Here is a 14,228-nt window from a genome sequence, read left to right on the forward strand (position 1 = left end):
TGCAGATTAGTACGGCCTCAGGCCAGCGTGGCTGGTCTTCGTCGCAGGACACAGAACGTCCAAGGTGTGTTGCTTTTGATTCTCGGCATGTGGCTGTCTCCACAGTCAGAAGACCAATTTAGTTTCTAAAGAAGCTGGAGGCCCCCTTGTGTCGCTAGCAATGATGACGCAGTGACTGGTGCCGATTCTCTCTGACCAATCAGCAGTCGGCAGGTTTTCACGTCACCTTTTGGCATCGCGTCAGCTCGCTTGGAACCTCGACTGAGGTGGTGCTAAAAAAAAGTACCTGTTAGCAGGAACCAGGGGCTTTTCCGTAATGGAAAACCAACAAAGGCAAGTCTAGGAGGTACCATGTAATTAAACACCATATCAAACTATAGTCCTGTATACTTCTCTCTCTCTAGTACTCTTTTTGTCAATCCGTGACCTGGTTTCCATGGTTTCATCCTCAGTCTGCACTGATAACATTGGAAAGAGATGGCAGTGGGCTCATGTTCTGGGTCTTTGTCATGTAGGCATTAGCTGCTTCTGCGCTCTTGGTTACCTTTTTAATCCGAGCCTCCAGTTTTTGGAGGGCGTTGTTCTACTAAACCCTGCAGCCTGGTTTCATTTGTTTTCACTGCGAAGTAAACCTTGATCAGTGTCAGTGCTTCAGAGCGGGAGAGTTTCACCTTTTTCTCACTGGCTCCAGAGGAAGCTGGCGGGGACTTCATTTTTCTTAACTTTCCCTTAAAGTCATGCTTCTCTTTTTTTCTTTCTGCAACATTTACTTTCCATCTCCTGTCAACTTTCCTGACTGTCTTTGCAACAATTGTTACCCCTTTATACCAAGTATATTAATACTCAGTGATTCATGATATGCATTGATGGATGAAATGACAGAGTTTACTGCCAACATTTTTGAGAGTAGTTTTTGTGTCCAGATTAAAGGGAACAGAAGACATGAGACGTCTTCAGCCTGAATAAGCTTTAACTTGTTTTCACTTCTGGGAAAGTAAATGAAGGTTTTAAGCAATTCACTATTTGGTATGAATGTTTTAACTTTAATATTCTTCAAATATTGCTTGGTGGAAATGTTTATGGTATTTTTGGAACAAAGAAAATGAGTAATTTTGAGGCTGGTTCACATTTTTACCTTTTTAGTTTTACTACAGACTTTTAAATTTAAAGGTCTCATGACTTGGTGCTCTTTGGATGCTTAGACCTTAGTGGTCCCCTAATACTGTGTCTGAAGTCTCTTTATATAGACCTTAGTGGTCCCCTACTACGGTTTCTGAAGTCTCTTTCCCAAAATTCAGTCTTGGTGCAGAACTCCAGCCTCTAGAGCCAGTCCCACAATGAGTTTTCCTTAGTATGTGCCATTTCTGGGTCTGTAGCTATGGTGGCCTTGACCAACTGCCACTTTGCTTGTTTGAAAGCCATGATGTCTCTCTCACGCTCTCTCTCTCATGGGTGGGCCAAATTCACTGGACAGTTAAAGCAGAGAAAGGAGGTAACCTTGCCCCTTATGACCTCATAAGGGGAAGATTCCAACTCGGCCCATCTGAGCTTTTACTTTCTCAAAGGCAGAGCAGGATACCCAGGCCTCGGTTTGCACCTATCTCCATTTCTTGACACTGGGGGGCCACAGGCAGGCTGGATGGTGATATTGTATATTTTCTTTTTGTCAACAAATCCTATGAAAGACCCCCAACAACAATTTTCCCAACTCCCAACAGTGTTTTATGTGTAGCCAAAGCCTGATATATAACTTTCTATTTTGATGCATGCACTATTCTACTCCAGTAGCATTCACTAAAAACTACAGGGACCAGCTGTTTTGGGAATTTGATGTGCCTTTTGAAAAACAAATGAAGGTATATAGTTGTGATGTCCTTAAAAGATTCAGTGAACACGCCACAGACGGGGTCGAAACCAGGAAGTATTGAAAGACTAACATTGTTGGTGGCTTTTTTTGGTATAGCTTTTTTTTATAACATTTATAGAATATGACCAGCTTTATTCTTTTCTAATCTAGAGAAAACTGAAATTGTTGTTTCTGTCATAGAGCACTACTGTTTCGTTTTTTAATGAATGTGTTAAAGAGTGTGTTTACACTGTATGGTACTTGTTTGTTTGAAAGAGGATTTAGTAACTTTACTGACCAAATGTATTCGTTTTCAAACTAATTGATAAAAGTGTTAAATTGTTGTCTAAAAGTATTTGATTTTGACAGAAGCTTGTTGGTACCAATGAGAGAATAGTTTCTCTCTCGTTCCACCTTAAGTAGCCACCTGTATATGGATGTGAATTTTAAGAACATTTCTGAGTGGACAGGTTCATATTTGAGGGGAAGGAGTAGAGAAAATAGCCGGAGACAGGCCTGCTGGCTCAGTAGGTCCTCATTCCCCTGCTCTGGACCCTGGTTCTCCTTCAGATCCAGCAGACTGACTCTTATCACATTATGGGTATATTATATAGTTACTCAACAGGTGACTTTGATTTACTCTGACTAAAACCTTCAGTTATTTTGCCTTTTTATACAAATATTTGTAAAAGAAAGGTGACTCTTTGAAAGACAGCAACTAAACCATTTAATTGAAACACATTTCCCCAGTGCGGGGGCTTTTGAAAACGGTACTGCATAGCCACAGCACATCTTTGTGTACAAAAACAAATTGTGTGACGTTTCTGGAAAATGGTTGTTTTTTGTTTTTTTTAGTTGTAGCAGTTTTTTTGGTGTGTATGACTGTTTTAATGGCTGTTGAGAGAATGAATAAATGTTTTTTAAAACATCCCATTTGTTATGTTCTGTTGAAGAAGAAATTTCCCAAACATGCATTTAGAGCAATTACATTTGATAAAATGTATTACAGTAGTTTGTATCTACACTCTGTACTTAAAGAAATAGTTTGACATTGTGGAAAATATGATTAGCCTTGTTTGTCATTTGCTTCTTTGCTCAGGGATCAATATGATGCTACTATGCTAGCATCCGATTAGCTCACTGAAAACTGCTATTCAGGCACTATCAAATGTAGCAAAATCATCCTAGCACCTCAAAAGCACATTATTGGCACGATATATATTGTTTCGTGTGTGTGTATATTTACATTTTAAAAAACTTAACAACGTGGCTTTATATGTGGGTTTGTGTCAGATTATTTCTTGGCTGGTAGTGACTTCCTTGAAGAAATAATTTGGTTTTGTCTGCAAATTATTCAGACAAGATAAACCCTAGCGTTACCAGTACCTCTAAACTAATTCAAATTGTTTATCTTACTTATAACTTTATATTACTCCGTACGAAACAAAAGTATAAAATCGCCAACATGACGTTTTTACGTGGGTTATGTACCCGACTATTTCTTGGATAAGAGCAGTTACAGCCTAGCTAGTGCTAACGTTGGAGCATCTGCTGGTTGCTTCGCAACGGACGGTTAAGACAATAAAAAGTCCGGTACAAATGTCTCTTTAAGCTGTGTATCTTCCTTAAAACATAGTTTTTTCTTCGGATTAATATACCTGAGATAAAATGTGTTAATGTGTAAACTTGAGAGATTGGTCAGAAGTGCTGGTAGGTGGTAAATCTTTCTCTGGGAAGTCGGGCCAAGACTCCGTCACAACATAAAAACAAGTTTTTTTAATTTTTAGACTTTTGTGTTAAATACTAACGAGATTTAACATGAACTTGTTTGTGAGCTAAATCCTACTCCCACCACGCTCACTAGGTAATTAATAAGTTATATTTCGTTTGTTTAATTCCTACAAATGCTAGCTAGCTAAGTTTAAAAACAAAACAAAAAAGAATTCGCCGTATTAGTTAGCTACTAGCTAGCTAGCTACGCGCTTATATAGCTAACTTCACCCGACGAGCTAGCTTAGCTCTTTCTTGAAAAAATAACAGACTAGACCAGTCATATCAACGAGTCCTCGGTGGAGAGGGACAGGTTCAAGTACCCTAAATCGGCGTCCACAAGACTACCGAGGACTTGGGCAATTAAAAGGCAACTCTCCGCTAGAAAGCGTTAAGTGTATTTCCCAAAAGGTCGAAGACTATTCTTTAAATAACAATGTGGAAAAGTAAGCGCTATAGTTTTGTAGCACACTGTATAGATGGTACAATATGCAGACTTTTCATTCACGTGTCCCATCATTACAGAATTTTGCATTTGACTGTGTTGTCTCAGTATGTAGTTATTGTTCAGCAGTTGGAGTTGTGTGTAACGCTAGTGGTGGAGTCGTTGGGTAACGAGCCCCGGCGCTGTGAGGCGGTGCGACAGAGCAGCAGCAGGCGGAGCTCCGGGGAGACGCTGCTGGAGAAGGCCGAGTAGATCCAAGGGTTGGTGCACGAGTTTAGACTGGCCAGCAGCATCAGCAGGGTGAACACTGCACCTACACACACACACACACACACACACACACACACACACACAGGTTTGAATTTGTATCAAATTCAGTGGCAGAGGAAGTATTCTGACTCTTTACTTTGTACTTTAAAGTACTAATACCACACTGTAAAAAAAAAAAGTACTTCAAGTACAAAAATTTAAGAACTCAATGCAGAGAAATGGCCCATATAAGTACACATTCTGCAGGAGTCATTTGAAATTGTAACTTAGAGCCAAGGGATAAATGATAGGGACGCTTGTAGAGAATAAACTAGATTGCCAAGACTCTGAGGGATGTAGAGTGTGTGTGTGTGTGTGTGTGTGTGTGTGTGAGAGAGTGTGTGTGTGTACCATTCTGAGATGGGTCTGGGTACCAGGCGGCCCACAGCTGGACACTGAAAAACGGGGCCCAGCAGAGCGAGTAGACGAGCACTATGACCAGCGTCATCTTCACTGTCTTTGACATGGCCGCTGATACCTCTCCACCACGGGCTGGGGGGGCTTTGGGCAAACGGCAGCGTACAGCAGAGGCCGCTACAGGGCCAGGCATCACATCAGGCTTCAACTCAACTAACAGAAAACCCAGAGGATGCTCATGCATGAACAGACATGGGGAAAACATCTGCCACAATAGAATAAAATAAATATCTAGAGTAGGGTATCGTTTGGATTTTAACAATTCTGATTCCATTTCTGTATATGGATCCCGTTCCTTCATGATTTTGATTGACAGTTTATGGAACCTGTCAAATTAATTTCACTTGATTTTGTTGCTGTTATCAAATAATATGATTCAACATTCCCTGTACTGTAACTCTAACCTGCCAAATTGACACAGGGACCAAAATACTTCATATACCGTAGGCAACATCCAATCAGCCAGCTCCCAGAAAAAGAAGAAATCTGCATTTCATTGAAATCCTTTTTCAGACGTTGCTCTAAGAATCCACCGGTTCTTGGCATTTTAGAATCAGTTCTAATTTGGAACCGGGTTTTGGCTCCCAACCCTAATGTAGAGTGACAGCAGACTGTGTGGGTCTCACCTGGGTGAACAGTGTATGTGTGAAGATCACAATGTGACATGATGCTGTTGGCCCCCAGTTGACCCATGGGCAGGTGCTGACAGATGGATCCAGGGTCCAAGCTGGTGTCAGTTCTGGGGTTCTTGAACACGAGTGGTGAAACATACAGGGAGAGACTGGACGTCCCTCGGCTGTCTCCTCCTCCCGCTCTCTGGCAGTCCCGTTTGGCTGGAGAGAGGGAGGCGGGGGACAGGCGGCGCTCGGACTTCAGGTGCAGACTGTTGTGGATCTCCATGAAGATTCGCACCTGTGGGAAAATGACACGTGAATTAAAAACCACCACAGGCACTGTTGTCAGAATTAGGGCTGGGTTAATATAATCAACTTTCACATTTCTTTAAGAGATCTAATATCGGTTAATAAAAATCATGAAATCGATCTTTTAATATTGAGATAACTCTTGTTATGATTTGATAAAACAAATTGAATTGAATTCATTTCTGCCTTTTGACCATGGATGTACACTGTAAGCACATCACGTAATTAGTTTGTTAAGACTGTCATGCTAGTCCTGTAAACTAAAAAAGTACTTTAATCTAACTTTTATGGGGGGGGGGCATTCTCAATGTAAACATTAACCTGGTACCTTATAGTTAACTATTTGAGTGTTACAGCCTAAGATCTCTGAGAATCTCCCAGGGTTGGAGGAATCGGAAAGCTAGTTGAATTAGGACATTGTGAATTGGAAAGAAATCAATTTCGGAATCAATTTTCAAATCCTTGGGAATTCTATTTTGTGTCTCCACCAGTGGTGGACTGTTACTAAGTATTTACTCAAGTACTGTACCAAAGTACAAATTTGAGGTACTTTTCTGGCCACTTTTTACCTACCTTCTACTACATTCATCTGACAGCTTTAGTTACTTTACATAGTGTTTTTAACAATATAAGGGCCTACAAGTCCAGCTGAAATGATTAGACCATTGATCACAACTGTTTGGATCCTTTGCTCTTTCCATATGGGAGGGTTTTTATGCATTTTACTTTTTTTTAAGACTATTTTTTGGGGCTTTTCCGAGGACAGTTTGGTGAGAAAGGGGGAGAACATGCAGGAAATCGTTACAGGCCGTACTCAAACCCCAGACCTCTGCATCGCAGCGTAAACCTTCATGTACATGTGCCCCCGCTCTACCAACTGAGCTGGCCAGGATACAAGTACTTTTAATATTTTAAGTAAATTTTCCTGATGATACTTACATAGTTTTACCAAGTAACATTTTCAATGCAGTGCTTTTATTTAACTACAGTATTTTTTCCAGTATGGTATTAGTACTTTTAATTAAGTAAAGGATTTGAATACTTCTTCCACCACGGGAGAAGAGAGAGAGAGAGAGAGAGAGAGAGAGAGAGAGAGAGAGAGAGAGAGAGAGAGAGAGAGAGAGAGAGAGAGAGAGAGAGAGAGAGAGTTTAAATGACTTATCTTACTGCCCAATATGTACGAACGTTTTCAATGCAGGACTTTTACTTCTTTTACTGAAGTAAAGGATCTGAATACTTTTTCTACCACTGTAAAATCAATTCTATTGCAGTCTGGTCCGTCCCTCTCTACCTGGCAGACGGTGATGACGAGGGCAGGGAGGATGAAGACAGCCAGGGTCATCCAGGTCACGTAGGCTTTGAGGCCCCACGACTCAGCAAAGTTGCCCCAACACTCGTAGACACCTGGAGCCACTTCTGAACGGGAGAAGATGAAAACCTGGAGGGGTGAAGAGGTGTGTTGGCTGCCGTTTGTAAAAGACTATCTAATTGACATGTTATGTTTGATTTGTATTTTAAAAAGATTAGAAACAACAACGGTTTTATACTTTTTGTGGGTTTGTCATTTCTTTGCCAGTAGCAGTGACTTCCTAGTTGATTTTTCTACAAATTAAACAAACAATATAAACCTACTAGCACCTCTAAAGTCAGCAAATTAACATTTTATATCTCATATATCATATTATCATTAATCTGTACCAAAAAACTAGGTATAAAGTTGACAATACATTGTTTTATGTGGGGTTATGTGCCCAACTATTTCTTGGACAAGGGCTGCCTAGAGCCTAGCTGAGATATAGCATGTTAATTTGTGAGTTTAAAAGGTGCTGGTTGGTGGATTTTGTTTGTAGAAAACCCAAAGTTTTCTTTTTCTTCTTCCTTCTGTTTTGGAGCAGACTTTGAGTAAACTAAATTTAATTCTTGATAGATTCTGGTGTTCCTTATACACCTGACCTGTGTTCATGACTGACCTGTGGCAGGCTGAGCAGCAGGGACAGCCCCCATGCCAGCAGGATGAAGCTGTTCCAGCGTTGGGTGGCGCCGCTGCGGTGCGCCTGCAGGGGCCAGCAGATGGCGTAGTGCCGGTCCATTGTCATGGCTACGATCATGTAGGAGGAGGCGAACATCCCGAGGACCTGCAGGTATTTCACCAGGCGACAAAGGAAGTCCGGGCCAGGGAAGCGGCCTTTAGCATCCCACACCAGCTGGGGCAACACCTCAGAGAGGAAGAGGAGGGGGAGGGAGGGTGGAGTGAGATGCAGGGAGGGGGTGCACCCAGTGTGTGAGTGTGTGCACCTGTGCTTTTGGGTTTTTATAGAAAGAATCATCTTGATGTTGCGCTAACACAAAAATCACTTCCGTGTAAAACTGACCATTGAGTTGAATTGCGGAGATATGAGAAATCAGCAAACTTGTATATTTCTGTTGTCATTTTCAGGCATAACTGTAGCATTTAAAGATATATATATATAATATATATATATATATATATATATAGTTTAACAAGCTATATAGTTTAAGCTGTGCTTATTTTCTGTCCTTTGTTGCTTCACTAGCGTCTTTGATAAACCAAATTCAGTGTTAGAAACAGCAGTTTGGGTGGTGTCATTTTCTCTAGTCTGTGGCCCAACAGGTCAATTAGCTCTCCAAGCTAATGTTAGGGACAGTGTTGACATATAAAAGCATCAAACATGCATTTTAGATAAACAGATGAAAATATATCCAGTGGTTCCTTGTCCCTGTTTGTTCAGCACTGTTTAATTGTATGTACATGACAAGTTTTCTAACTAGAAGTTATTGTAAACCAACATTGTGATTGGGTCTATATTTCTTGAGGACCCAATACCGGGAGCCCACCAGGCCCCTGTACACCAGGGTTTGAAGCCAATTTGACATAGAGGCCCAACAGTGGAATCCCAACTTCCGGCACTTAATGTGATGCCCTCTGGCCCGAAAATACTTTTTCCTATAGACTTATGTACATGGCAAACGAGACATCTTTATAACTGTGAATACATTTTTTTTCTGTGTGACAACCCCTCGCAAAACGAATTTCATCCACATGCGGAAAGTCTAGAAGAGCCTCACAATTTTAATAATTGAATCCCTATTGAAGTTAGCAGAGCGCTAAACTGGAAGTAGCCTGCTTGTCTGGCTGAGGTCTCCATTGAACCTGCTCTATGGGCCACATAGTGACAGAGGTCATTTAATACGAGGAACTTTTTTGGCTTTACGCGCCACTGAGCAACTCAAATAGTAATGAACGTGGCTCCACCTCCAACGTTGGATCCACTTCTTACAACACATCCATGGAGCCCACTCACTGTGTGGGTAAGACATCTTTGTGGGGACCAAAATGCTGACCAATTCATGTTACCTGGAACAGCGCCACCACCAGGTCGGCCAGACAGAGGTTGAGCATGAACTGGTGCAGCGGGTTGTGTTGTCCTCTCCGCCTTAGCAACACCACAAGCACCAGCCCGTTGCCGAGCAGCGCCAGCACCAAGATGATGGCCAGCACCACCACCTCGGCCACCGCCAGGACGGCGTCACGCTCCCAGTCTGTTACGTTGGTACCCGCCGGGGTCACAGAGACCGCGGACCAGCCACTGGACGGGTATGGGTCCGTTACCATGGAGACTGACATGTTGGCTGGGTGAGGAGCAGAGAAACACAACGACACACCACCATTATAAAATATATTTATGAATAAATAAATGTCTAAAAGTACACTATAATAAGAAAAACATGAACTCCTACCAAATTTCATGGTAATCTATCCAACCAATGAGGTTGGAGGGAGCAGTGTGTAGAATTTAGTTAGCGTGCGAGTTGCAACCAACTAAATGCCCCTCCACTCACACAGACATAAAGTCTTACAAAATGGAAATACTCAAGAACCTTTGAATCGGACCTAAGTACAGTACTAAAATGTAAATGCTCGGCCTGAGAACTTATTGTGTGACCCAATTAGTGAATGCCAATTAGCAGTTCCCCTCTTTTCTCTGCAGTCTTCGGACGTATTGCCAGAAATGATCACAGGACGTATTGTAACGCCAGTGATTATGAAACAGGCCTGAGCGTTGTTCAGTTGAGTTTGTTTACAGTGACCAGTGACTGGATGTGTGTCACTAGCTGTATGTTTGTTGTCAGAGATGGTGCCACGTCTACTTTATCTGACCTCTGCTGCCTGTAAACCTTCCACCAACACACAGCTGTAGTTAATGGGGTGAATGTGTACGGGCAAGCTCCAGTGAGCACTTTAATTGTAAAACAATGAGACATGAAACGTTGACGTTTTACAGTTGAGCACACGCAGAGACACACACAATCGCAGAGGCATGCGGAGAGGGCCCCTCATGTGGGACTATTCACTGAGTGCAAATGTGCAGGCTCTATGTTACGGAGAAAGCCGTGCAGATTTTGACCAGCTCACCTGGAGACTGAAGACAGAGGACATTCAGAAACCTGTATCTCACTCAAAACACCATGGATGTTTCTATGCGTGTGGAAGCAGCAGAGACACAAAATAACAATTTTATTAAGAAACAATTTCTTAATAATATGGGCACTTTAAATTTCATTTTGTGGTACTTGTACTTTACTACAGTATTTTCATCTAAATCTGTGGTTTGTACATTTGTTTGTCATTGGGCAGAAAAACCTAATAACCTTTTAGCATTTTGTAATTCAAGTGCTCTGAGAGAAAACTAGACTTCTGTTTTCAGGCTTTAGAAAATGTAACCTGTGACAGGATACTTTGGCCAATCACAGGTCCTCTCAGAGAAAGAGACGGGTTCCAATTGGCTGTTCTACAAATGCAGATGTGTGCATGTCCCTTCACATGGTGAAAACCTGATTCAATGAAGGAAAAGTTGCTATTCCAGCATTGACAACAACTGCCAACACTGCAGAGGAACCCCAAAAACAGGCAGACAGACTCAAAATAAACACAATAAAACAATTGTCAATATGGCGAAGTGTTTTAGACATGGAGAGGAAGTGTTGCTACTAGTTTTTTCTTCTAACTGTAGCCAAAGACTCAAGTCTACAGCTAATTCAAGTTCATGTTTATGTTTATGCTTCATGTAGCGAGCTAGAGCCTTGAGTCATCTCAAAGGGCTTTACAAAGAAAACAGGATGTATTTATCATAGAATTGCCGCTATATATTGGATTGTGGATCACAGTCACGAGAGGGATGATTGAAATGAAAGACTTGTACTTGTACAGGTGAGTGTGTGAAGCGAGGGGTGGAAGACAGAGAGGGGAGAGCTGCAGCAGGAGAGCTGGGTTTTACTATTCTGGCCTTTTTCTTTTCCCTTTTCCAGAGAAAACTGCCTACCCCAGCTGTTAAAGCAACATTGTACTTCTACTCCACTGCAACTGTTTTGGCTTGTGACCTATCACAGAAACTTGTCTAATCTAAACTTCCTAAACGGTTTCATTTAAAGGTCCCATGGCATGAAAACGTCACTTTATGAGGCTTTTTTTTTTAATCAATCAATCAATCAATCAATCAATCATCATTATATAGTGAGTTGTCTGATATATAGTGAGTTGTCCTTGACAACAGATCCGTTGTAGCAGCTTAAATCTGAAGTCCAAATAATGGCTGTTGCACCGGTCTTTTTCAGCAGCTCTTCTGTTTTGCTTGCTATCTAAAATCTGTATGGTAGGCCAATTATGTATTGTTTATATTGCATATTGTTTCTATCGCCCATTACTACATTAGGTACAGCAAGTTAAGAGTTGAGTAGCTGCAGTAAATCATCTCTAAACCCTCACATTTCTCTTGGTTATCTTAAAGGTGCCCTGCCACACAAAACCGTTATACTTCTTCTGCTACCTCCTGTCAGCTCTAGCCACTGAAAAGAAATAAGAGGAGAAATCAGACCAATCACAACAGCTGGTCAGTCTGACGTCATGCTGCCTGAGCTCATTAATATTCATGAGCTGGGTAAAGGTGCTGATATTCAGGCTCTCATTGGCTAGCTTTTAGCCAATCAGAGTCAAGCTGAGTCTGAAGGAGAACTGGCCCAGTCTTTCTCCAGGCTTTCTATACCACGCTAGAATGGCTTGAAAAAAGGTAACCACGGTAACCAAGGCATTTTTTCCCCACAACATTTCGTTACAGAGTCCTTGGTAAAACTTCAGACATTACCAAAATGTATTGACATACATGTGGCAGGGCACCTTTAAGGGAAGAGCATTGTGAGTATTTTATCCTCTTGGTCTTTAAATGTTAGATGTGCTAACTTTTTTAACATTTTTTTGGAAAAAGCTCATTGGATTGTGGGTCTACCACTCCTCTTACACACCTGTAAACCCTCTTTTGTTAAAACAAGTCATTGTCTCATTATTAACAAAATGACAAACCTGTAAAGGTGAAATCATCCGTTTTATATTCCATATATTGCCTTTTTTCATGGCACCTTGAGGAAGTATGTATTTCTATGTGAATGTGGTAAAAGTATTCCTTTCTAAGCTGTCCATGCAGCCGGAGGATACGCTTTAAAAACACGAAACGCGAAATAGTTGATCTGCTATAGCTGATGCTGGTTTCCCTTGACTCTCTGCTTTGTTGACATCTATTGGCTCTGTTAATCCAATTAGAAGACCGGGCACCTGCTGGTGAATACTTATTATACAATACAATTTATCTTTTCACAAAAACAAAAAAGCTCAAATCTTTTCTAGCTCTTACCTACATTAATCCAGCCAGAAATTGTCTCTCGTCAACTAAAACACTCTAAACACAAAAGTAACCATCCACCTGTAAACCTCCACAGCCTCATTAGAAGTAACAGCCGCTCAAACCAATTTAAATTTCCCATTTCATGCAGAAAAACAGAGACAGGAGGAAGCACAAGACGTCTCACTCACCTCGTCCTCGTCCTCAGCGTCCCGTGAAGCATCTGTAGGATCCAGGACAACCTGATCTGCTGTTGCACAAACTAGCTGCATCCATGCTGGGTTCCCCTCTTGCTTATTACTCAGCCAACTCACGCTGCGGACTCCTGTCTCCCCTTCTCCTCCCGTCTTCCTCCCCGTCCCCCCTCCTCGTTTAGCCCGTCCCTCCCTTTTTCTCGGTTTTATGAAAAGCAGGGGTGAAATAAAGCGGGGGTACTCAAGCGGAGAGCAATCAGGCTGTTTTGATCAAAGGATGTGACGTCCGGGCTGCAGCGGTAAATTAATGTCATTTCTCGCTGATTGTTTAGATATGAACCATGTTGCTGTCCCGACTTTGATCCCCATTAATTGCAGGACAGGAGACACACGAAGGCCGTGGCCCAGCAGATCAAATTAGATTTCTGTTATTAGTGTCCGAGAATGATCAAAGACCTCTCATACGCACACATTAAACTGATATGTGTACGTGTGATTTGGCATCAGCGGGCGGTGGAGAGGGAGCAGATACGGCGTCAGATGTTGTGACAGATGGGATGTTTTGGGAGAGAAATGAGAAGGCAGCAACAGGAGGAGAGTTGTCCTTTTCCTTCTCACCCCTGCCCCCTGTTTTTCCTCTGTCTCACTCTCTTTTTCTGTCTCCTGCATTCCACCTCTCTTTCTGCTCTAATCTGTTTGCCTCCCCTCAATTGCCTTCTCATCGGGAGCAGCCTCTAATTATCGAGGGGCCCGCTGAGAGACCTTAAACACACACACACACACACACCACACACACACACACACACACACACACACACACACACACACACACACACACACACACACACACACGAGGCTGCTCAAGCTGTTTCTTTTCCTATTTTGATTTTAGGAAACTGATTTCTGAGGTCTTTAGTAGTAATCAGTAGGCCCCAACTGCAAATATTTCATGATCAAGGTCACAGCACCCTATACCTGTATCTGTGAACAGGTATTCCAGCCAAGGACTATTGAACTACATTACTGGGTTTGGTCTCAGAAACAGCATCTGATGTCCCCCCCACAGGTGTTCTATGAGATTGAGGTCCAGGGATTGGTCTGGCCGCTCCATAACATCAATCTGGTTCATCTGGAACCAAGACTTGGCTCCTTACTGGTGTGTTTTGGGTCATTGTCTTGTTAAAAAGGCATTTCCTCTTCAGCATAAGGCAACATGACCGCTTAAGTATTTTGAAGTATTGAAACTGATCCATGATCCCTGGTATGTGATAAATAGACCCAACACCACAGTATGAGAAACATCCCATAACCACCATGCTTCACTGTCTTCACTGTGTACTGGGGCTTGAATTCAGTGCCTGGGGGTCGTTGGACAAACCAAAAAGAACAATTTTGCTCTCATCAGTCCACAAATGTTGCACCATTTCTCCTTTGGCCAGTCAATGTGTGCTTTGGCAAATTTCAGCCTATTCATGTCTTTTTTCAGCAATGGGACTTTGCGGGGGGGCTTCTTGCTGATAGCTTTGCTTCACATAGTCTTCTTCTGATTGAAACAGTACTCACAGGTAACTTTAAGTCTTCTTTGATTTTCCTGGAGCTGATCATTGGTTGAGCCTTTGCCATTTTGCCTAT

At 42.1% G+C, this 14,228-nt stretch overlaps 1 protein-coding gene across 2 annotated transcripts; it reads right to left on the bottom strand.

The window, feature by feature from the left end:
• Window positions 1-2,062: 2,062 nt before the first annotated feature.
• Window positions 2,063-12,774, bottom strand: LOC116692996 (vasopressin V2 receptor). Of its 2 annotated transcripts, none has more exons than XM_032521669.1 (7): window positions 12,594-12,773; window positions 9,087-9,361; window positions 7,681-7,926; window positions 7,002-7,148; window positions 5,414-5,699; window positions 4,722-4,940; window positions 2,063-4,374 (listed from the first exon to the last, which is right to left on the bottom strand). In XM_032521669.1, exons 2-7 carry the CDS (start codon window positions 9,354-9,356, stop codon window positions 4,184-4,186), a joined length of 1,359 nt encoding a protein of 452 aa, XP_032377560.1. In that variant the 5' UTR covers window positions 9,357-9,361; window positions 12,594-12,773; the 3' UTR covers window positions 2,063-4,183. The 2 variants fall into 2 exon arrangements, with proteins under 2 accessions (XP_032377560.1, XP_032377561.1); XM_032521670.1 differs by having other exon boundaries at window positions 4,127-4,374; window positions 4,722-4,904; window positions 12,594-12,774.
• Between the last annotated feature and the right edge of the window lie 1,454 nt (window positions 12,775-14,228).

Source organism: Etheostoma spectabile, chromosome 7 (assembly GCF_008692095.1).
Source record: "Etheostoma spectabile isolate EspeVRDwgs_2016 chromosome 7, UIUC_Espe_1.0, whole genome shotgun sequence".
NCBI classification, from domain to species: Eukaryota; Metazoa; Chordata; class Actinopteri; order Perciformes; family Percidae; genus Etheostoma; species Etheostoma spectabile.

What these genes read in the sequence shown, in the direction of transcription:
- LOC116692996 (XM_032521669.1), bottom strand. Translation starts at nt 9,356, where the DNA reads ATGTCAGTCTCCATGGTAACGGACCCATACCCGTCCAGTGGCTGGTCC. An exon ending in TGGTGGTGGCGCTGTTCCAG is followed by an intron (nt 7,927 to 9,086) that starts GTAACATGAATT and finishes TTCCTCTCTGAG; the next exon opens with GTGTTGCCCCAGCTGGTGTG. An exon ending in TGCTGCTCAGCCTGCCACAG is followed by an intron (nt 7,149 to 7,680) that starts GTCAGTCATGAA and finishes TCACCCCTCCAG; the next exon opens with GTTTTCATCTTCTCCCGTTC.